At 36.6% G+C, this 22,016-nt stretch overlaps 1 protein-coding gene across 39 annotated transcripts in view; it reads left to right on the top strand.

The window, feature by feature from the left end:
* Positions 1-22,016, top strand: part of MAP2 (microtubule associated protein 2) — a 281,613-nt gene that overhangs the window by 213,826 nt on the left and 45,771 nt on the right. For 16 of the 39 annotated variants that reach the window (XM_087424923.1, XM_087424922.1, XM_087424914.1 and 13 more), the window contains exons 6-7: positions 14,024-14,137; positions 16,293-16,370. In XM_087424923.1, coding sequence (XP_087281049.1) covers positions 14,024-14,137; positions 16,293-16,370 — 192 coding nt within the window. Of the gene's footprint in view, positions 1-995; positions 1,375-4,875; positions 4,909-14,023; positions 14,138-16,292; positions 16,371-22,016 lie in introns of those variants that run through there. The other 23 variants (XM_087424902.1, XM_087424905.1, XM_087424928.1 and 20 more) reach the window with 4 other exon arrangements.

Genomic DNA, 22,016 nt, shown 5'->3' with positions numbered 1-22,016 from the left:
GCTAGGATGCGTGCCTTTGTTGATCCTCTGGCTGTAAGGCAAGGATTGCCTGGATGTTTTAGGTCAGAGCTCACAGAATTTTCATTTCTAACAAATGGACAGTCTGAATCTTAAAGCAAATGGATGTTCTGAGTCATTGACTTAATTATACTTCTTTAAAGGAATGTACCAGTATTGTCTTGGAGAGATGTCATGTATCTTATTTTTGAAGGTCAATCTGAATAAAATATCACTAATGCCCTTTTTTCTCTACTTCATCTTTGAATCTATAAAATAATTTGTAAATGATAAGTTCTTAGGTAATAAACAACATTTTACTGTTGAGTAATAGGAATATTTATTCATTCACTTTAGGCAAAATGTTTTGATTTCAATTAGATGTACTTCTCTAGTTTCATTATTTTATAAAAATGATGAAAGCTTCTTATAATCCATAATTTTCTTTTTTGACATATTAAAATGAAAGATGCTCCCATTTACATTTTCCAGTTCTAATCATTAAGTATTTCAATGTTTAAAGGACGTTCTTCTTCTTCAAGGAAGAAAATAATAATAATATTAATATTAATAATCTACTATTACTTTTATAAGCAATTTAAAAAATTAATCAGTTCACTAGATACTTTTTCTCATTGCTGCGTTTTGCATATTGGTATCCTTTATCTTAAAGCCCATGTGCATTTTTGTCTTTCTTGAAAAATCGGCTATTTGTTGTTTTTCTTATCAATTTAAAAAATAGAGATTTGTCACTAACGCATTGAAAAGGTTGCAATAAACCTGCTTTCCTTAGGGCTTTACCAGAACACAGATGCTGACATAGGGAAAACTACTTTTTCTCAAAAAATTTGCATTAATTTGGCCTAGGTGACAAAGCATGTAAGATTTTTCCTCCAGGCCATTTCTCACTCAGTTCTTTTACCATAAGAAAAGAAACGAAGAACTGAGTTGGAAGCAAGTGCAGATGCCACTTTCAAAAGTCACGTTTTAGAAGGGGAAGTTCATTTAGTTGGAATAACAATGGTCACTTGCCCTCATGGAAATATCTGCTCTCCTGCCTAAGAAAAATATGGTGCTTGAAATGCTCTGTGGACCACGTTGAACTTGCACATGTGATCTGAATGCAGCGTTGGAAACGTTGCTCAAGAACTTGGCTATTTTGGTGACACCGGTTTCCTGTTGAATTGAAGCTACCCTTGCTGATAATCTAACATCTTAGGACTACAATCACCAGCTAAGGTTGAATTTAATTTTTTTTAATGTGAAGGAATAAAAACTTCCCAAATTATGTTTAACTTTTTAAGTAAATTTTAAAAACGATGAGCATTTCTTCAGTTCTAATTAGAAATACTGGAGTCACCTGTGCCCCAAATCATGGTAAGTTTCAACCCTTCCTTATGTTTTCTGATGCAACTGATGTGAAAAAACTATATAAATACAAAGTGTTTTTCTTCACCAGGTCTGTAGATAAATGAAAATTTCCAAATATGCTTTTTAGAAAACATTTTGGACAAGCTATTTGATTAAAATGTTGAGGTGGTTCTTTTATTTTGCTCTATAAAATTTTAAATATGATGCTTTAATTAATGTGACTGCATTAAAACCATACTTCTTTTCCTATAGCTTCTGGTCACCTTCTTGTTACCATCAGACCAAGCCCTTCCTGCCTTTATGTTTCGTGTTGCATTTAGGAATTATCGAAGAAAAAAAGGCCAGAAACCACAAAGTTCCTTAGTCTCATGAGAGTTTTCACTTTCACAGCAAACTTCTCTTTGGGAAAACAGACCCAAACTATAAATTCATGTAAAACATTTTTGAGGTGTGGAGGATCTCTGTAAAAGTTGAGAAGGAGGGATTGATAAACTAGTAAGGGGAATGAAAATAAATCAGAAAAACCCAGCTATTTTCAGGCGTATTGTTAGAGCCAAGAATTGGTCAACCTCTTCGTGATCAGGGGTTCCATATATAAAATATTGAAATTGCAATTTCGCTTTGAAAAAAAAAAGCTACAAGTCTGTTAGAAAGTTTCCTTATATGTCAGGAAGAAAATAATATTCCTTTTCATATATTTTCACGGTAAATTGAATTTTCATTGCGATATTTTACTAAGCAAATTTCAAGGCCTTTTTATGCTACCTGATTTTCCATATCATCAAGAAGCCTCTTATATCTCTTCCACAGAATTGTGTTTTTCATACCAAATGAAGCTCTGTGTTTATAGACATAGTATATAGCATATGGTCCCAGCATCGTCTGCCTATCTGGGACCAGCCCTAAGCAAAATTATGAAGTAAGTAGCACTTGTCTTGAGTGTCTTTCGGTTTGCTTCTTGAATCCCATTTCTTCATTTTCTTCAGGTTCTCAACACTCACCTGCAAAGACCTCATGTGCCCAGGGTCCCACCCTCAACTCCACTGCAGAGCCCAGTCGCCTTGCCCCCTGTCAGCCCACCTACTAGATAGCATCCTGTTTTTATATTTTTCTCAACTCTCCTGCTCCATGAAAACCGATCTACCCTTCTTGCTCTGCCTGCTCCTACAATAGAACAGAGCTGTTACCATAATGAGTTACAGTTTTATGTTTTCTCGATATCATTTGCATTCTGATATGAAGCTTCAATGTCCTCAAATACAGAGTGAATACTTAATACTTGGCAGTTTGAAGTAGGATGTAGATGGCACACACATATCTGAGTATTTCTAGAGGTCTGCTTGGTAACAATGAGACCCAGTACACAGAGAAGAGATACAGATTGACATACGTAAGCAACATTGAAGCAGAATCATCAGTGTAAAATTTTATTTCCACAGATCTCTAAGGAGTATTTTCTAAAGTAGGATTTGTATGTTATTTGCAAATTTCTGAAGATAATTTTGAAGTTAGTCATTCTTGTTCATCTTACATAATGAACCTTTTGTATCTCTTGATTGGAGAGAAATTCATTTAATAATATTTTCCATGGGGTGCATTAATCAATGCAGAACACAAAAGAAGTCATCTTTATTCTGGAATAATTTTTGGCATGAAAAAATTTTAACACTCTATTAAAGTCTTTGTTTTTTACTGTCATAATAGCACCCAAGTACAAATATAACATTGGACTTGACACTTATTTTCTTAGTTTAAAAAAGATGATCTTGCAGTCTCTTGATTTTGCTACTCAGAGGTCCTAGTAATAAGTCTTTAATTATCATCAATTTTACTTGTTTGGAATTTTTCCAAAGAAGGTATTCTTATATTGTGTTGTGGCTAAGCTTTTATTTAACAAAAATGATTAAAGAATAATAGAAAGATGGCTCAAAATTATATCTTTCTTCCCAATTTTCATTTTGTTTTTCACCATAGCATTTTAGTTTTCAGAATTTCATAATGTAATTAATTCCATTGTACCTTTCCCTATAGCATCATTGAAACATTACTCTCTTATTATATATATTCAGTTATAATCTGAGAATTATAAAGAATTACCATGTGCACTTATTAGTTACTTAAAGTCTGCCGAGTCCTTTCAGGACTGATATAAAGAAAATATTTGCAGACAATATTTTATATAGCTACAATGACAAAAATAAAATAGGCAGTCATGGAAGATGGATAGTCACTTATTTCAAGCATTTATAGTTCCTGAGAGAATTGCTAAGAAGAAAGCACATAAAGCTGATGTTGTATTTGCACATTCATTCTTAGAAATGTGTTAGGACTGGTGGTTTAAGCAAAATATAATTACACAGAAGTCATGTTGGTCTCTCTATGTGCTGATTGAACGTACCCTACGATGTATTGTGAACAAACCAATTTTCCCATCACTAGTTCCTAAATTCCGTATGCTCTGAGGTCACAAGGCCTCCAAAGATTTTCTCAAGTTATCATGCTGTGGATGAGATAGAAGGAGGAACAAAAGGTAGCTAAGCTGGTGATTTTTTACCATTTTATTGTAGCAAACAGTTTCTCCTAGAAGAAATAGCCATGTGTATAGAGGTAACTAGTAAAGAATATTCCTAGTATACGGAGAACTTGTATTTTAAAAGTTCACTCCAAAGACTTCTTTTGGAACCTAAAATATTTTTCCATTTTTCATCATGTGCTCTGTCTCAGGCATTCCTAGGTTTTGCAACTATAGAAGCATTGATTTCCCAGTATGAAATCCTAGCCTTGCTCCTGGTGCCCAAGTCCTTTGAGGTACCTAAACACAGATGAACCTTTAAAAACATGGAGAGCCCCTTATGTGTGTGAGTGCTGGCACATGCATACAACACACACACACACACACACACACACATCTGCTTATCTGCATACATATCACTACATTTTGTATTTTGTTTATCCCAGAGTTACTATTTCTAAGGGTGAATTTATTCAAGCTCTCTTAGTTTTACTGATATTTCATCTTCCCATTAATGTTATTAATAATGTCTCACGCTGCATTCCTTTGACACTGTGAAGTGTTCAAGACCAGGCAGAAGATAATCCAATTTCTCACAAGTCTACAAGGAGTAGTACAATTGTAATGGTTTTGGCAAGATGCAGACCTGAGCATTTCAAAGCTCTAAAAGCATTATCAATTCCCCCAGTGCCTTACTGATTGTATTCAATTTATTAATATTAAAGCGATCTTAAAATTTTAGGGGGGGGCAAAATCCCCAAGAAATTTCTCTTTCTCAAATTCATTTAAGATCAATAAAATATTACAACCTGACAATTAGTAAATGTTGAATATATGGGCCACAAGCAGAAATATACGTATGCGCACATTACTACATTGGAAACCCCCAACACCACCAGTAGCAAAAACCTTTAGCTAGAATATGATAAGTATAAAGCTAGATCGTATTCACTTATGATATTTCTTCTGCTTAAATGTGTTTTTTCTATTTCCAGCTGGACTCTTAAAATTAGAAACAAAATTTCCCGGTAGGTGCTATTTATGATCTGTGCTTGCCTTTCTAATTACTTTTGACTCCATAATATACAGTACTTAACCTGTGGTATCCTTCTGCTGATAACCATCTTAATTTACTACACTTTCTCCCTTTACTAAATTTAAATGCTAGGTCGATTTTGTTCAAGTCTAAAAGCTTCATTTGAATAGGTTAAGTCGTCAGTCTAAACAAATTGTGGATTTGAGCACATAGGTTGAGGTAGGAAAAGGAGTGAGAGAAATTCTCCTGTAATCCTACACTGTACTACCAGTCCTAGCCCAACCAGGTTGCAAATGCATTTCGGAAGAGGACCATGTGGATGACTTTGGCTGGTTCAGCCAAGATCTGTGGCCATTACTAGAAAATCTTAAAAAACAAGAACATGTCCTTCAGTGTGATCCCCACTTTGACGCACAATGTAAATGTAGGAACATCTTTAGGAAGATGTCTTACTGTTCTTTTTATCCCCCATGATGACTAAACGTGTTTCATGGTCTTTAGCGGGTGCGATATTAAGATCTCTTAAATTTAAGTACCCATCAGAACCGAATTTGGTGAAATCATGATTCCACATCCTAAATGCGTTTATCTCCATAAACTAACTTTACCACAAATGCATTTTTCTCCATAAAGTAAATTTATCCTTGTTTTAATCAGTACATCTTTAGAAGAAATCTTTGGAAGAAAAAGTTGGTAGGCAAAGATCTACAGCTGCAGCCTTGGCCAGGGTGACCCTTCGAGATCAGTCGGAGTCTGACTAAGGATGGCTATGCCAACACAGGCCTCTTTAATTAATGCTGCTAAGGTGCCAGGGAAACAAACAAACAAAAAACCCAACAATCCACTCTTTTAATTTCCTTCATCACCAGTTGATTACAGGAAATCGTTTCAGAGAGACCATTTACTCTCCAAATTCAGCAAGGAGTAGAAGCAAGGAACTTTTCTTCTTTCCCTGTTTTTATGAATTTACCCAGGGTATTTGTTTAGCAGAGTCCTTCCAACTGCACAGTGGTTTCCTTGTTGACTGCTTTCCATCAGCAGCAGCAATTAGCATCGGTTTCCTAGGCAACCATTTTGTACCCTACTGAGAAAAACCTTTTCTTGACAGGAGCGTTCTGTCTAAAGTGGTTTTATTTTCCTTCTTTCACAAGTGTAAGGTAGGTTTACTTGTCATTTCTTTTAAAACAGCATTATTATGCCAGTTATTCTTAAAAGCAGAAACATTTACTGCCTTTTGTATTCCATATGGCTGAATTTATTGTCAGTGTCTCTTACTTCTCTCTTAACAACCTGGAAGAAATCAACAAAAATATGTTCTCAGGCATATGCCAACTTGCTTGGATTTTTCACTCACAGTCTCATTGTTGCGCCTATGAATGTTCAAGTAATCACAGCTGGTCCTGATGAAAACCTAAGGGGTACACATTCAAATCAAACCTCTGTGTATACCCACAATGTCATCCATTGCTCAGAAGTAAGTTAGAATTTTCAGAGCACTGAGCAAGTTTCAACTCCGTTGTTTTTGTTATAAATCAACCAAGCAGTAGTGATAGATTAATATAACAAAATAGCTAAACTAATAATATGTGCTAAAAACTGGGCCTGAGACTGTCCTATAAATTTTAATGTGATAAAATCCTGTGACGAGAAGAGCACAGCAGTGGTATAGCATGAATCAGCATCATGGAAAAAAAGAGCTTCAACAGTTATAAATGCTGAATCGCATGGCACAATAATAGAGGAAAATTTATTTTGTCATTTTAGTTTAAATAATCAGTGGCATGAGCCTAGTATGTTGTCTGTTAGGCAGTGACAACATTCAGGCAAGGAAGTAGCTGCTGTGAAAAATGACAACATCATCTCAATTGTACAAAAAGATCTTTACCTACATTTTATCCATCAAATAATGATCATAGATGATAACAAGTCAGCAAGACTGACTAAAACAGTGGTATGTAATTTAAATAAGGACTTGATATATATATTGTTTCATTTAATTGTCACAGCACACCAAAAGATGAATACCACCTCTACTCCCTTTACAGATGGAGAATCTGAGGGTTAGGGAGATTGTTGCTTACTTGTGGCTAGTAAGAGATAAAGGCAGAATTTGATTCCAGGTTTTCTGACACCAGGACCTACTATTACGTAAAATATTTGTACTACACTGATATAAACCAAAGTGATATACAAATGGAACAGTAAGTTGCCTTCATGCGTTATTTTGCGTTTTTTCATCTGGAAAATATGTTATTGTGTGAATTCAATAATGTTGATGAATAATTGATCAAAATTGATAAATTTCCTCAATAATATTGATTGAGGAAATAAAAGTGTCTGGTGTATCAACTTGTTTAATAACCTTGTATCACAGTATGAGGTTTATTCATTACTTAGGTGAAATGTAAGTAGCTTAGCATGATATTTTGGGGTGTTATCAAGTAGGTTTCTGTGGATTAGAGCAGGTCTCAATTAGTTTCTTATACCTATTTACCTCCTGTATATGTTTCCACCAATTTCCCCAGTACCAAAAAAATGTGTGTTATTTCTTTTCAGAATTCAGTGCATCTACCAGGGACTGCTTTGATACTCTTTTCTGAATACTGACCCCCTTCTCTGTTGCCCAGAATAAGTGTTCAAGACAGACTTCACTTTTTACCTTTAAGTGTTTACCTGTATAGTGATAATCTGTTACCACCAATAGCTCTGTTACCTGGGTTGTATCTTTAAACCTTTTATTTTGTGTCAGTCTATAGTCAGTAACATTTTTTAAAGGTTATGAGATGAATTTGTTTTAAAGAAGTTGCTTTTAATGTTTTCTTTCCAGCTTATTTACAGGCAGATCCACTTATCAGATTAGTTCCAAGTTGTCATTCATTTTGCTTCAGCATGGCGTGACTTTAGAGCTGTATCATGAGATATTTTTGAATTACTGCTAGTGACAGTCTCATTACCATAATGACACTGCTGATAAAATAATAACAAGTTAACTTTTAAATAGTGGTTCTCAGTGCAATGTGACAACTGCTGTTAGTTGGTTACGTTGAGAACCTGACATTAACAAAAGAGGGAATAAAATACATATCACACACCTTAACTAAGACAGTTTTTAAGATAAACTAAAAATGTCCACTTCCGGAAAACTTTAGATGTTAAAAGAAAGATAATTGAGCCTTTCAAAGTTTCAGATAATAGTAAGAAGTGTCATGTTGTCAGCTGTAAAAATTGTTGTTACCTTCAGTTATGTGTAATGAATAATAATTTCCCAATTTATGTGTAATCTAGATTCATCTTTAACCTTATGAACAACTAAGTCCTATTCATAATTTTACACATGTAATGTTTGGAAAAAAATTTAAAAATTAGAAAGTAGGAAAGGGCATAAGGAGGTAGAAGATTAAGCAATGAAAATGAAAATGTAGTTGAATCTCTTACCCCAAAAGGAATTATTCATGTGGCTAATTGTCCTCGGAAGTAGACAGGGGTTATCATGCCTTTTGGAGCACTGTCTAGAAGACAGTTCTGAATCGGGACTTACTGGTGGGAATCCAGAGCAGATGGTAGCCCAGGACCTGCACAGCCAGGGAGGTGGATATGAAGCTGGGTAAGAAATAGCAGGGGCAGTATTTGCTTCCCTCTCGCTTTGTCTAGTAAAAAAAACAAAAAATAAACGCTGCCCCTGGCACCAATGTATGTGATGGTGGATTAAGTCTATTATCCAGTGCTCGTGATGATAGCCTAGTTGGGCTGGACCCTTGTGCACATCGCTGTTGCTCCTTCTTTACAGTAGAAATACTCAGGTGGAGGACCCAGAAGAGAGTATGACTAGGGAAAACAAAGACACCTTGGTGAAGAACTATTTGAATGTCTTCTTTTTATTTGAGTTTCTGGTGTGCCGGACCTGTTATTTAATTATATAATTGAGTCCACACAACAGCCTGTAAGACAGGTACTATTATTATTTTCATTTTATGGGTGAAGCATGGAAGCACAATCAGTTTGAGTAAATTTATGGGATGAAATAACTAGAGAGTAGCAATGCTGGCATTTGTACCCTCATTCTCTGAATTAAAGTCTGTGCGACTCGCTCTAATGTACACTAAGAAAGACAGTAATCCCCTAGATAGACAGAAAGAGATGATGGATGGTTGGATGGATGGGTGGATGAATGAAGGGAGGCATTTAATAGATACTGTATTTGTAGAATGAATGAAGAAATTATATATAATCACACACACATTATCACTCCCATGTTTTCATTTTTATAGGTCTGATTTTGGGACTTTCTTTGTCTTCTGTGTTTGTTTGGCACGTTTACGTTAATCTTCCCTAAACTTTACCCATACCCTGAGTGCATTTGCTCCTGTCCCAGAAGCCAGGCTCTCAGGGCGAGGCTCACCCAGGAGATCTACTGATTAGGTCTCTGCTGGGAGAAAGCCATCTCTCCTTGGGGGAAGCTGCCATCTCTACGCTGATGACAGCCCTTGCTTCCCCAGAACAATCTTATGCTGTTTTCCTAAGTTCACTGAGCAATTAATATTAGAAAATGTGTTATTTCCTGTTTGAAAAGTTTTAACAATATTATTCTTCCAAAAAAATTGAAGATAATATATCATTAACTTGGCTCCCACATAGCCTGTTGGATTATTCTAAAATAGCATTTCTTAAAATATGTTAAATTCTTTTAAAGAAAAAAAATGATCAATTCTTCCAAGATTGAGTTAAATTATTTTCTTACAAATTTTGCTTAAATATATTCAAATATAAAATTAGCTTATTCATAAGCTCTTATTCAGCTATGAAACTCAAACGCATGTAAGTTAATTTTCTCTGAAACAACAAAATCAATAAAATTCAAATGTTGTACTACTTCCCATCTAAAATAAATGATATTGTTTTGCTGAAACTAAGTTATTGCTCACAAGAAATGTGGTAGCGGCTGATACAGTGCATTTTATTTAGATCAGACATGTCAGTACTGACTGGAGACAAGCAGTGATTCAGTTTTCCTTCACTTGTCTCTATTTAGAATGTTTTGGAAGTCTGTCTGTATGGTGCACCACAGTGCCATTTGGGCTACACCTTGTGTGAATGCATCCTTTATTGTATTAAGTTCACCTCTGTTCTCTTCTCATTAGCCCACAACATATAAAATAATTCTCCACGGTGTCAAAATTATTCTAAATGCAATCCCAAACAAAAAGACTGAAATGATATAGTATAGCTCAGTTGTAATTTGTTCACATAAGCCAATAGATACTTATATTATTTTTATTGGGTTATTTTCCCAATTCAAATAAACTTAATTCATGTTAGGTACTCTCAGACCCTGGAAAATTCATCAATAGGTACACAAGAATCTGGGAGATATTGTTCTAAAATGCATCAGAAAGTTACAGAAGAATACAGTAAATATATAAATTGGGGGGTTTTAAGTTAGTAAATATAGTAACAAGCATAGATTATTTCTGAATTTGTATAAATATCATGAACAAGACCTTTCATGTTAATTTTTCATCCTTTGAAAACATTGTGTTAAGCATCCAGTCTGGGTAAAGATCAATGAGTGAAGCTTTGAGAATTGCAACAAAGACAGAAGAGTTCTTGACTTTGGGAATTTTACATAGTAGGGGAGATAAGGCATGTGTACCAGCACAGTTCCACGCAAAATGTACTAACTGCCATAGGGAAATACTAAATTTTGCGTAAGTGCCAACAGGGAGATGCAAGAATGATCCAGAAGACACTTGGTTCTGCATGTGTCCCAATTTCTGCAGTGCTGGCTCCTCTCCATTACACACAAGTTTCCAGAAAATAATTTGTTAGCTACAAGTACTAAAAATCACTCTGTTGATTTTTAAATGTCTAAATTTCATTGAAAACTAGTATATACAAGTGGCAATTCTCAAAACCTAAAATATTTCCTTTTGTAATTTAAACTAAATTGAGAGTGCAAAGTGTATTGTGTAAAAACTTGCTTTATGAAAATTACTTGGCATATAAATATATGAAACAGATTTACTGGAGCCTTGCTTAGAAATGACAACTTTTTCAGAAATAATTTTTTTTTCTTTTGGTGAGAAAGATTCACCCTGAGTTAACATCTGTTGCCAGTCTTCCTCCATTTTGTATGTGGGCCACCACCACAGCATGGCTGATGAGTGGAGGAGGTCCACGCCCGAGATCCAAACTGGCAAACCTGGGCCGCTGAAGCAGAGTGCAGGAAGTTTGACCACTGGCCATGGGGCTGGACCCTGAGAAACAATTTTTTTTTTTTTTTTTTTTTTTTTTGCTGAGGAAGATTGTCCCTGAGCCAACATCTGTGCCCGTCTTCCTCCATTTTGTTATGTGGGAGCCGCCACAGCACGCGTAGGTCCGCGCCTGAGATCCGAACCTGCAAACTCAGGGCTGCTGAAGAGGAGCATGTGAACTTAACCCCTACGTCACTGGGCCAGCCCTCCCTGAGAAATAATTTTAAGTAGATTATCAGTATTTGCTCTTGTATTACATTTTATCCATCAAATAATGATCATAGACTTAGATGATAAGACAGCAAGACTGACTAAAACAGTGGTATGTAATTTAAATAAGCGCTTGATATGTATATTATTTCATTTAATTGTCACAGCACACCAAAAGATGAATACCACCTCTACTCCCTTTACAGGTGGGGAATCTGAGGGTTAGAGAGATTGTCACTTCCTTGTGGCTAGTAAGAGATAAAGGCAGAATTTGATTCCAGGTTTTCTGACACCAGAACCTACTGTTACATAAAATATTTGTACTACACTGATATAAACCAAAGTGATATGCAAAGGGACAGTACTTGCCTTTATCCATTATTTTACCAGTTTTTTCATCCAGAAAATGTGGTATTGTGTAGATTCAATAATATTGGTCAATAATTGATCAAAATTGATCAGTTTCATCAATAATATTGATAAATAAAAAACGGTATTATTTTATTAGCATTTTTGTTCCATTTTAGTTTTTGAACAGAATTGTTCACAGTTATTCCAAGTTAATAAATAACATTAACAGTTGCCAAAGCATCAGAAGGAATATTAACTGCTATGCTATTCACGGGGGAGGGCAATAGAGGAGAAGGAGGGGCTACATGTCTTCGTGAAGCCAGGGTGCCGGTGGGGTTCCTCTGAACATTCCCTGAAGGGCTGGGCTCCTAAAGTGACATTTTCAGTGGGAAAGAATACTGCAAAAAGGGCCATAGAAAATTATATCCACTTTGAGACAGCTCTTAGATGTCTGCATTGCCTGATAATATTACAAAAAGTAGTTGCTCTTTGAATACTTGAAGTTTGAATTAGGACTCCAGCTTCCTAAGGTTATAGTTCAAACATAAAAGAAATATTAAATCCCATTTAGTTTAGTTTTAGTATCTAAGACATTTTACAATATCCTAATTATTTGAAAATTAATATCGTAAGTATGATATTTATAGTAATAATTATGTCTGATTCATTATTTGAAAATTGCTATCCTAAGTATGACATTTGTAATAAGAATGTCTGATTCTCCAGGGTAACCCTATTCGTCCTCTATTTCCTCATCTGCAAAATGGGAGTAATAATAGTAAATAAATCATTGCAATGATGAGGACAAACCCCTTAGTGGAGTGTTTGGCACAGTGAGCACTATAACAGTTGAAGATACTGCTTCTGCTGCTGTGACTGCTGGTGCTCCAGATGGGAGTGTTTGCAGGCCTTCCCTTAAGACTACACATAGGTCATAGTGTCAGTTGGCTATGGAAAAAATTAGGAAGTCAAATATATAAAGGCAAATATACTCAATCAGGTAATCCAGGTTTTAAAATTCAGATGAATTCTGTCCAAGTGGGTTGCTCACCCCCCAAAACCCTGACTCTTCAGCACTGTACTCTCTGTCGTCCAGGGTGGGGTGAGGAAGGCTTTCCAGGGGAGGCTGAATCTAAATGAACTGGGTAAAAACAGGCAGATCTCCTCCACCTGCTTGTGAGTGTGGAAATTCTGGTGATGAGCCATGAACAAATTTCAATGAAGCATTTATTCTAAAATCTTACCTAAATTTATGGGAACAAATCCTACCGCCCCACCCACATTGTCCAGTACAACTTGTTTCTATTAGGGCTGTAAGTGGGCTTATTTCCTGGTTTGGTAGGTGTTTTTATATAAAGACAATGAAAAGTTAGAGTCTGTAGAATTTATTTCTAATGTAGAACAATATTATTAATCTCAAAAGTCTTTTATTTTTAGTTGCTGACGTGTGGAACATCATTTCTTGACTATTTTTCTGAGGAGGTTACATAAAACTAGCATTGATATGCTCTGGTGGGTACCATTTCAGGCCGAAAGCTGGTTATCTGGCCTCTCACAGACTGATCATTTTAATGACGAACCCCGCTTTTTTTAAATAAAACTATTGCACTAAGTGGGTATATATCATATGGCCTTAACGATCTTTAAAACGTCTGCTCTCTAGAAAAGTAGTAGCTCTTTAGAAAGAGACCATCTGATATATCATTTCTGTGTGTCTCATTCAAATTTTATCTTCCCAGGTTTTTCTTAATCAGTCTTGTTCACACTGATCCCAGATAATGCTGTTTAATCACAAATTCACATTTTGAGGCATCTTCTTTAGGTTTTAAATCATGATATTTCTGCAAATCAGCATAGAAAATTATTTTAATGACTCTTTTCCAGCAAACTGTTAGAAAACCACAAAAAAAATTAGAAGTTAAATCGAAAATCTTTTCTTCTCTTTGAATTTGTTTTAGTAGGTATGGAAAATTACACTATTTCCGTTTGTATAAACAGCTTTTTAAAGATAAACTGCCAAAGAAATTAATTATTTTTCTGTCATTCTGTGTTTATTTTGCTTAGCTCCCAGAATGCAATTCCTTTTATTTTCTCTTTTCTTTTCTTTTTTTCTTTTGGTTACAATATATGTATTTGTGTTTTATCTGCAGTTTAATAAATTCTGTTGTACTTTTTTGGGGAGAAGACAGAGAAAATGAATTCTAATCGACTACATTGGCTGAGTACTTTTTTCCTCTTTGCCGCCTGTTTTGGAGGTCTCATTATTTTGTTTTCCTTTGTTGCTATTTATTACAGAGGAGGTGTCTGCGAGGATAGTTCAGGTGGTCACGGCTGAGGCTGTCGCCGTCCTAAAAGGTGAACAGGAGAAAGAAGCGCAGCATAAAGATCAACCTGCAGCCCTGCCTCTAGGTAAACGCGAAGGAGCCTCAGGTCGGGGCTCTTTCTGCTGCACCCTGATCTCGGGGTCACATCTTCATGTTCAGAGATAGGCCGTATCTCATGCTTCATTCTTACATGTAACCGGCATCGAACACCGCTGTTGGGGTGCACTGGCACCTATTTTCACCTTTCTCAACAGGCTCATTGTGGTATTTGGGTCGTCTTCAGGGTGATGAGCTTATGTTTAGGCTTTGCCCCAAAATTGACCTCAGTTTTGCATTTCCAGTCCACTACAGACAGTTATTATAAAAATAAAGCCAATGCATTTTGATGGCATGGCCCCCATTCATAGGGAAAATGTCCTAATACTCTAATTAGAGATGATTGTTTCCCCTTATGGGTTTTGGTGAATGAGTGTCTATACTATAGCCTTGTTTGAGTCACTCTGAACTAACTACACAAAAACGTATAGCTAGGTCTTTGTTAGATTCATCAGTGACTTTGTATCTCACATGAGGTTCTGGCCTTCCCTTGGTTCATTTAAGGGCCCTGAGATAGCATTGCTCTCTCTCCTGGTCACGAGTCAAATGCCGTCCAGGGCCAAACAAGTAATGTAATGGTGCTTGCCAAGGAAAGCGTGTTCAACCAAAGACTGCTGCCCATCTTCTCCGTAGATAGATACGTAGATAGATAGATAGACACACAGACAGGCAGATAGATAGATAGACACACAGACAGGCAGATAGACAGATAGATAGATAGATACATAGATAGATAGATAGACACACAGACAGGCAGATAGATAGATAGATTACTAGATAGATACATAGATAGGTTGATAGGTACATAGATAGGTTGATAGGTACATAGATAGATGTAGGTGTATATACATGCAGAGACGCAAGAACGAACTCTCTTAGGTTTAACATATATGTTTATTTCACAGGTTCATATAGCTAATCCACAGAAAGATATGGTTTTTAAAGCCTAAAAATAGTACATATCCATTTTTCTCTCTCATATGTATCCTTAATATTTGATCTTCTGATCAATACTCCTTCAATTGTCTATTAAAAATTAAGCAATAAAAAATTTTACTCTCCCAGAATAATAATTAAAAATACTCTCCTTATTTTTAATAAAATTTTCTTTGATTATCAAGGATTATTTTTCTCTTAAAACAGAGAGAAAAAAATTATCTAAAACATTAACCTTCTGCCTGTGGTTCACTTCTATTCTTTGAAATAAACGAAACTACCCCCCCATTTTTTTCTCATTGAAACCTTAAAATATGCCATGTAGAAGCCAAGAGGGTCAAGGAACTAAGAAGTCATCTGTCATCCCAAAGCTGCCTCTACTAACTGCTTTATGAAACTGAGTTCACATAATCTTAAAAGAGATTTTACCACTAGCCTTGACTGTTGAGTATTTCCTTTTGAAATCGCTTACCCTCATATGAGTGGTCATAGAAGGTAAGTGTCTTGAAGAGAGAAAGAGTTAACAGTGAATGAATCACATCTTCTAGAACTTTTCTCTTTGGTCCTTCATGTGTAATGCCAAGGCCAAAAGATTACTCAGCTCCCACTAGTACGTGGTGTCTATCTGAAGGCTGCCTCAGGTTGTGACAGCTTCATTTTTCTTTTCTGAGAATACGTACGGAAGAGGGGTTTTGACATTGGACTCAGTGGAGAAAATGTTGTTTAAAAAATACATTACCAATACTAACTGTGAATGATCAAGGTAACAGTTGTTTCCAGATCAAGAGGTTGAACAATATGGACTTCTAATATTTTTTCAGCCAGTCAAGCCAAATCCAAACTAAAATGCTTGCCTGTGTGTGTTTGAATATAGTAGATTAGGACCAGAATGAAATATTTTATTAATTGGACAGGCAGACACAAATTAATGCGATTAATGATAGAATTTTAGCAGGCATCTCTAATCCATTTTTATGGAGAAGAAAAAATGATTTTTTTGGAGAATATTAAATGCTTTTCTTTCTTTTAGGTTTTCAAAAATATGTGAATCAGGTAATGAGGCTAAAAATAAGTCAAGTGCATCTTATTATGACTCTCTTTCTAAATTTCGTAGAGAGGACTTTTTACAGATTACAGAAGTGCCTATACACCTACTGGCCTAATAGAATTAATTGTTGTATCTCATTTTTCCATTGTTTGATCTTTAGCAGCTGAAGAGACAGCTAATCTGCCTCCTTCTCCACCCCCATCACCAGCCTCAGAACAGACTGCCGCCGTGGAGGAAGGTGAGCCTATTGGACTTTTTGAGGTTTGTCTTCTGATAGAGGGTAGATAAACACTGACCCATGAGCACTGGACTCTGGTATGGGTTAGTATGTCACCCAGCTTGGGAGCTGTCTGTTTCAAATAGTCAAGAAGAAACAAAGGCTTTAAATAAATGTATAATTATTTCTTTATATAAAATCAGAAGTAGAGGAATATGGTAAATAAAAAACGAAAATCTAACTTTGTATTTAAATTACTAGAATAACTACAGAGAACCAGTTTATTTAATGTAGAATATTTTGACAGAGAAGATACAATCCTATAAGTGACTGAACAAAAATGAATTTATTGATGAAATCAACATTTCCTTAGGGAAGTGTTGTCAGGAATTGTCTCTGTTTTGCTCACTTTTGTGTTGCCAAGACCTTCCCCAGGATCTGGCCCATAGCGAACTCTCCATAAATATTAATGAATAAATGAAGAAGTCAGTGAATGAATCTGATATTGAGAGCAGGGCACTGGGAGCTGAGATCATGGCTTCTCTCCTGCTGAGACCTGTTATCGTCCGTGAGTCTATTTATGCATTTACTCCACATTCAATGCCCTGTCGGCTTTCAGTTCTCCTTGATAAAACAGAGGGATGCCTTTGAAGAATATTCATTCAGAATCTGAGATGAAAGGCTCTATTTAAAAGCAAACTATTATTGGTCCTCTGACTTAGCTCAGTTAACTTTTGTGTATTGTTTGAGTTACAGGAGAAGGCAGAGAAGAGCTACAGCTCAATGTTGTTTCAATATAGTTTAGTTTTCATATACTAAAATCAGAATTTTAATACTGTTCCCTTTTATTCATTTATTTCTTCACTTATTTTTCCTTTTGTTGTCCCTTTTAGAGATCATTTTACTGTGTTAAAAATTGAATAACATCACGAAAGATTCACTGTCTTTTTATAATCTGTAATTAGGTTCATTTAAAATATTCTTTGATTTCCTAAATACAGATTTTCCTATTATTGAACTATAAACTATCAATAAATCTAATTTATTTTTGTCACAGATTTATAAACCTAAACCTTTTTTTAAAGAGGTTTTTCTTTCCTGAATTGAAGCCATTTTTTGGTAATTTACTGCCTGAAACAATGTTAAACAAACTAAATTATTCTAAGGAATAAAAGGAAATTTGGGGACTATGATCAGTGCTTATAATCAGTGTCATAATAGCCATTGATTATTAATTAATTCCCTGAAAAATGTGATTTGACCTTTTAATTCATAGATTTGAAAGATTCTTTTTGGCCTTATGTTCATCCATCATTGGGCACATATTTATGGAGCACCTATAATGTCCCTGGCATTCTTCAAATTCTGTTACCCTCGTGAACAAAACAGACATGACCACTCATTGTAAGGAGCACACAGTCTGGTAAAGATCAGAAATTCAATAAATAAGCTTACAAACAGTTTCAAATTGGTTTAACATCAGGAGAGAAAAGAACAGGGAGCTTTAAGATAGACAAGGGAAATCTGATTTTATAGGATGGTGAGGGGAGAGTTAAGGGCTGAGCCCAGAAGCAGGAGGAAGTGTTGGCCAAGCAAAGATGGAGGAAAGGGACATTTTGGGCAGAGTGCCCAGGACGTGCAAGTGTGCTCAGGTGGGCAAGAGCGTGAAGCGTTCTAGGAACTGAAGGAGTCCCGTGGCTAATGGGTAGTAGGAAAGGGATAGAGAGTGAGGGAGTTGGAGTCAGCAGAGCCCGCTGGGCTCAGGGGCCTGGAGTTCACTCCGAATGCAGTGGAGGCCTTCCATGACAGCTCTACTTCCCTTGGGTCACTGAAAATGTTTCTAGCCCCTTTCATGTATCAGGGAATGCTCCTAAGCCAGAGAGGGGTGTGATATGTACCCCAAAGTCAGCGGAGGTCAAGTAATGTACTCTGCTTACTCTTAAATGGGAATCAGAGCAGAAAGGGCAGTAGGGTCCTCCCTCACCTGGGAGCTGCCCCAGTCTGCCTTCTGGAGGGTGACATCCTGGACATCATGAAAATATAAATAAAATATGGAGTCACCTTTACATTTTGGTAACTTAGGTGTCACTTTCCAGAGTAACTGTTCCCTTATATTTTGGGGTTGCTTTCCACAAGCTGTTAAAGTATGTTCGGGGAAAATGTCAGCTTGCTTCCAATTTAAAGTAATTCAAAAACATTTTATTCTTAACACTTTTGAAACTAAATTTTTATTTTTCTTGAATTATTACTTTTTCTGTTTTCAAAAGAAAGCATTAAACCATTTGAAGGCCTAATGATTTGCTTTTAAAAAGATAAATATTTTTTGAGTTATGGGGGAAAAAGTGTTTTACAAACTCTACCCCATTAATATAAAAGACTGGGGTATACCTTAAATATGTGAAAGATGTGTGGTCTAGACAATAACACTAGCCCCTCTTTTATTTTACACCACTTGTAAAATATATATGTTATTTTTTTTTTAAGTTTTGTTTTTATCAGAAAATCAATCAGTTGAAAAGTCACAAGATTCAGCTCTTCAATTTTTCAAGCCAAATGGTTTGTGAAGACCCAGCCAAAATGCCATTAATGTTTTGTTCATAGCAAGTTGGGTGGAAAGAGAGCAGGCGGGTTTTTCATCTAGGAGATTTCTACCCTCCTCAACGCACCCTCAAAGCAACTTTCATCTAAAGGCGCAGTGACTACCACCAGCCAGTCCTTTTATGCAAATGTGAAAGAGCTCTTGGATTAAATTGAGTAATTCTATGATTTTGAGGCTATGCTTACTTTTTATTGATTATGAAACATTTTAAAAGCTGTTCTTTCCCAAAGGGGAAGCATGAAAGATGTTAATTACCATCATTTATGAATATTCATTTATTATAATTGATGCAATAGTAATCATTCCCAGAATATGTGCTTATTCTGGGAAACACACGGATTTTGATGGAAGAATTAAGTGGCACACTTAGAAAGGACACCCACGTACAGTGACCAATACTGTCCCCATCCTGATGTTTTCAAATTAATCTCCTGTTTCTTTTGGCCTCACCGTAGTAGTTACCGTTTGGACTGGACTGTTAGAACTTGGAAGCCCATGCAAGAACGATGGAGTCATCTGAAAACAGACCCAGGACTCCTTCTGCCCCTTAGGTTTGCTCCAGAATCCTAGGGTGGCGTTTTCCTGTGTCAGTGATGTGGCGACATTATAACTGCTCATCTGAAGGCAGTTTTCCTTCCTTATCATTCTGGGGCAGCAAACACAGTGGGCAAACTGAGGAGTCCTCAATCCAAAGCTTGCAGAATGGAAAGGGCCTATCGATGGTGAAGAACAGTGTACGTGGAGCCAGCTGCCTCCGCCGTAGGCTGTGGGGCAGAGCTGTGATGCCAGGACAGGCAATCACGGAGTCACCAATACCCCCTGAGACTCAGCCTCTCACAAAAGTGATGACTCGTTTGTACCAGAGCAGGCTGACCCCAACGCTGGGTTCTGCATGGCAAACCTTACTTTAACCCAGTATAAATTTTCAAATGCTTTTTTTAAAAAAAAAGTTTGTATGAAAGAAAATTAGGGAAAATGTATTCCTCCACTGAAACCAGGTTAGGTTCACTTTTGAAGATAGTCATGATGCAAAAGAACTAGGTAGAAGTCCGAGGTTCATAAGGCTACCCTGTCCTTTAAAATATCACATTATTAAATGAAATAGAATATTTAGGAGCAAAAACAGAGTCCCCAAAAGCATGGATACTTTTAGTAAAAGGAGGCTCAATCCTGACCTTAAACAGTAAAACCGTTATAAAATGAATTCAGTTTTCCATAAATATCTCAAGTCCAGCTTTGACGTGTCGAATGAAAGAGAAGAGCAGAGGTACGTGACAGTTGGAGTGTGTTGAAGGTGTGTTGAAAGGTGCTAACATGTATGGAGTCCACCATCGTGCCTGGCACTTTCTCAGATATCTTCTCATTTAATCCTCCCAGGAACCCACAGTGATAGGTAATATTCACTTCCCCTTCTTGCGCAGGATGTCATGGCTAGCAAGTGGCCTATCCAGAATTTGAATCCAAATCCAGGTTCCTGCAAACACATCCTCACTGCATCCCTTAGGCTGCCTCTTATCCAGGTTCTTAGTGTAGGACTGTGAACGTGAAGTGATGTTCCAATGAGAGTTTATTATAAGCTACTGGACTAATTTCCTTTTAAAAACCACTCCCAAATAAGTAATTCATTCACTTGTAATTTATTTATTTTAATTATTATATATCCCATCTGCACTGAGTATGAACCAAAAGCACGTGCCATACACAGCTTTGTAGTTTAATGCAGGTCTGTTGTCTTCTGTCACATTGTTGAAACTGAGCGCACTGTTTGGACTTAGCGAGCCTTGGTCCTCTAAGCATCACTTCTGTGGTCCTCTGAGCATCACTTCCATGTTCCTCTGAGCATCACTTCCGTGGTCCTCTGAGCATCACTTCCATGTTCCTCTGAGCATCACTTCCGTGGTCCTCTGAGCATCACTTCCCTGACACATCTCTGGGACTTGTGATAGGGATGGACTGTAGGCTCATGGGTCCTCAGCAGAGACTTGGAGCACACACAGCTCTGAGTACCCAGAGAGGACTGTGCTTTGCCAGACCTTCTTTCTGAAGTTCCCCAGCTCAGGGCCAGACAGATACTACAGAGAAGCTGCTTTTCCACTGGAGCCCTTAAAGTTCTTGTTGTTCTCATTGTTCTCTGATTAGTGTCAAAGTTTTCAGAATAGAAAACACTGTTTCTTTGAAATGTTATAGATCTGAAGCAAGACTCTGGGCTATTTTCACATTTGGATACGTTCAAAAACAGCAACAAGAAGGAGGAGGCAAAAATCTTCAACAGGTTAAAATACCCCAGGAATATTGCCTTTCAACTACCAGCTCTCAGCTTTAAATTCTGTAGTTTTATACTGTAGTCTGCTCTTCTCCCCAGAAAATAAATGTTGAAAAGCAGAGAGGTGAATATGCCATTTTCACTCATTGCCGTTGCAATCTGTTGGACACATTAGAAGTTTTAGAGGTAACTTGCATACGTGGGGAGTTTACAGCCCCAGAGAGTAACTGGAGGAAATATGAATGGCTGGGACAGGTGATAAGCCCAGGGCTTATGATTCAGCCAGTGTTGTAGACTAGATCTCAGCCAGTTATCTGCTCAGTTGAGAAATCGTGCCAAGCTGACCTAAGAGTATCAACTATCATTTCAGACTTCTGCCATCCCACAACATAATAGGCTTCGTGGCTGAGAAAGTTCTGAGCACTTATCCGGAAACAACTTCCATGGAACAATCAGTAAATAATGTGCTTGAAAGATTAAAAGTATTCTCTCTACAAAACATTAGTTTAGCATCCTTATGACTTCAGACTTATTTTCAGTTGTCAGCAGTTGGTTGCTAAAAATAAGTTGCTGTCCTAAAAATACAGTGCATTTTCAAATTCATGCTATAATTCTGTCTGCTTAAATTTTGATAGAAATAGAAACTATATAAGCTTTGTTCTTATTATTGAGAGTTATGAAATTTTAAAGTTATTTCTCCGTATAAATAAATAAATACTGATTAGCAAATTTAGTAACCTGCCATGGAGGCCTGAGATGTGGTTTCTGCACCACATCAGAAGCTAAATATTGTTCATTGTCATCA

This window comes from Ceratotherium simum, chromosome 37, assembly GCF_057802395.1.
Source record: "Ceratotherium simum simum isolate JZ-2026a chromosome 37, ASM5780239v1, whole genome shotgun sequence".
Lineage (NCBI taxonomy): Eukaryota > Metazoa > Chordata > Mammalia > Perissodactyla > Rhinocerotidae > Ceratotherium > Ceratotherium simum.
Note: the sequence above shows the minus strand (reverse complement) of the source record. Positions and strands in the feature narration are given on the sequence as shown.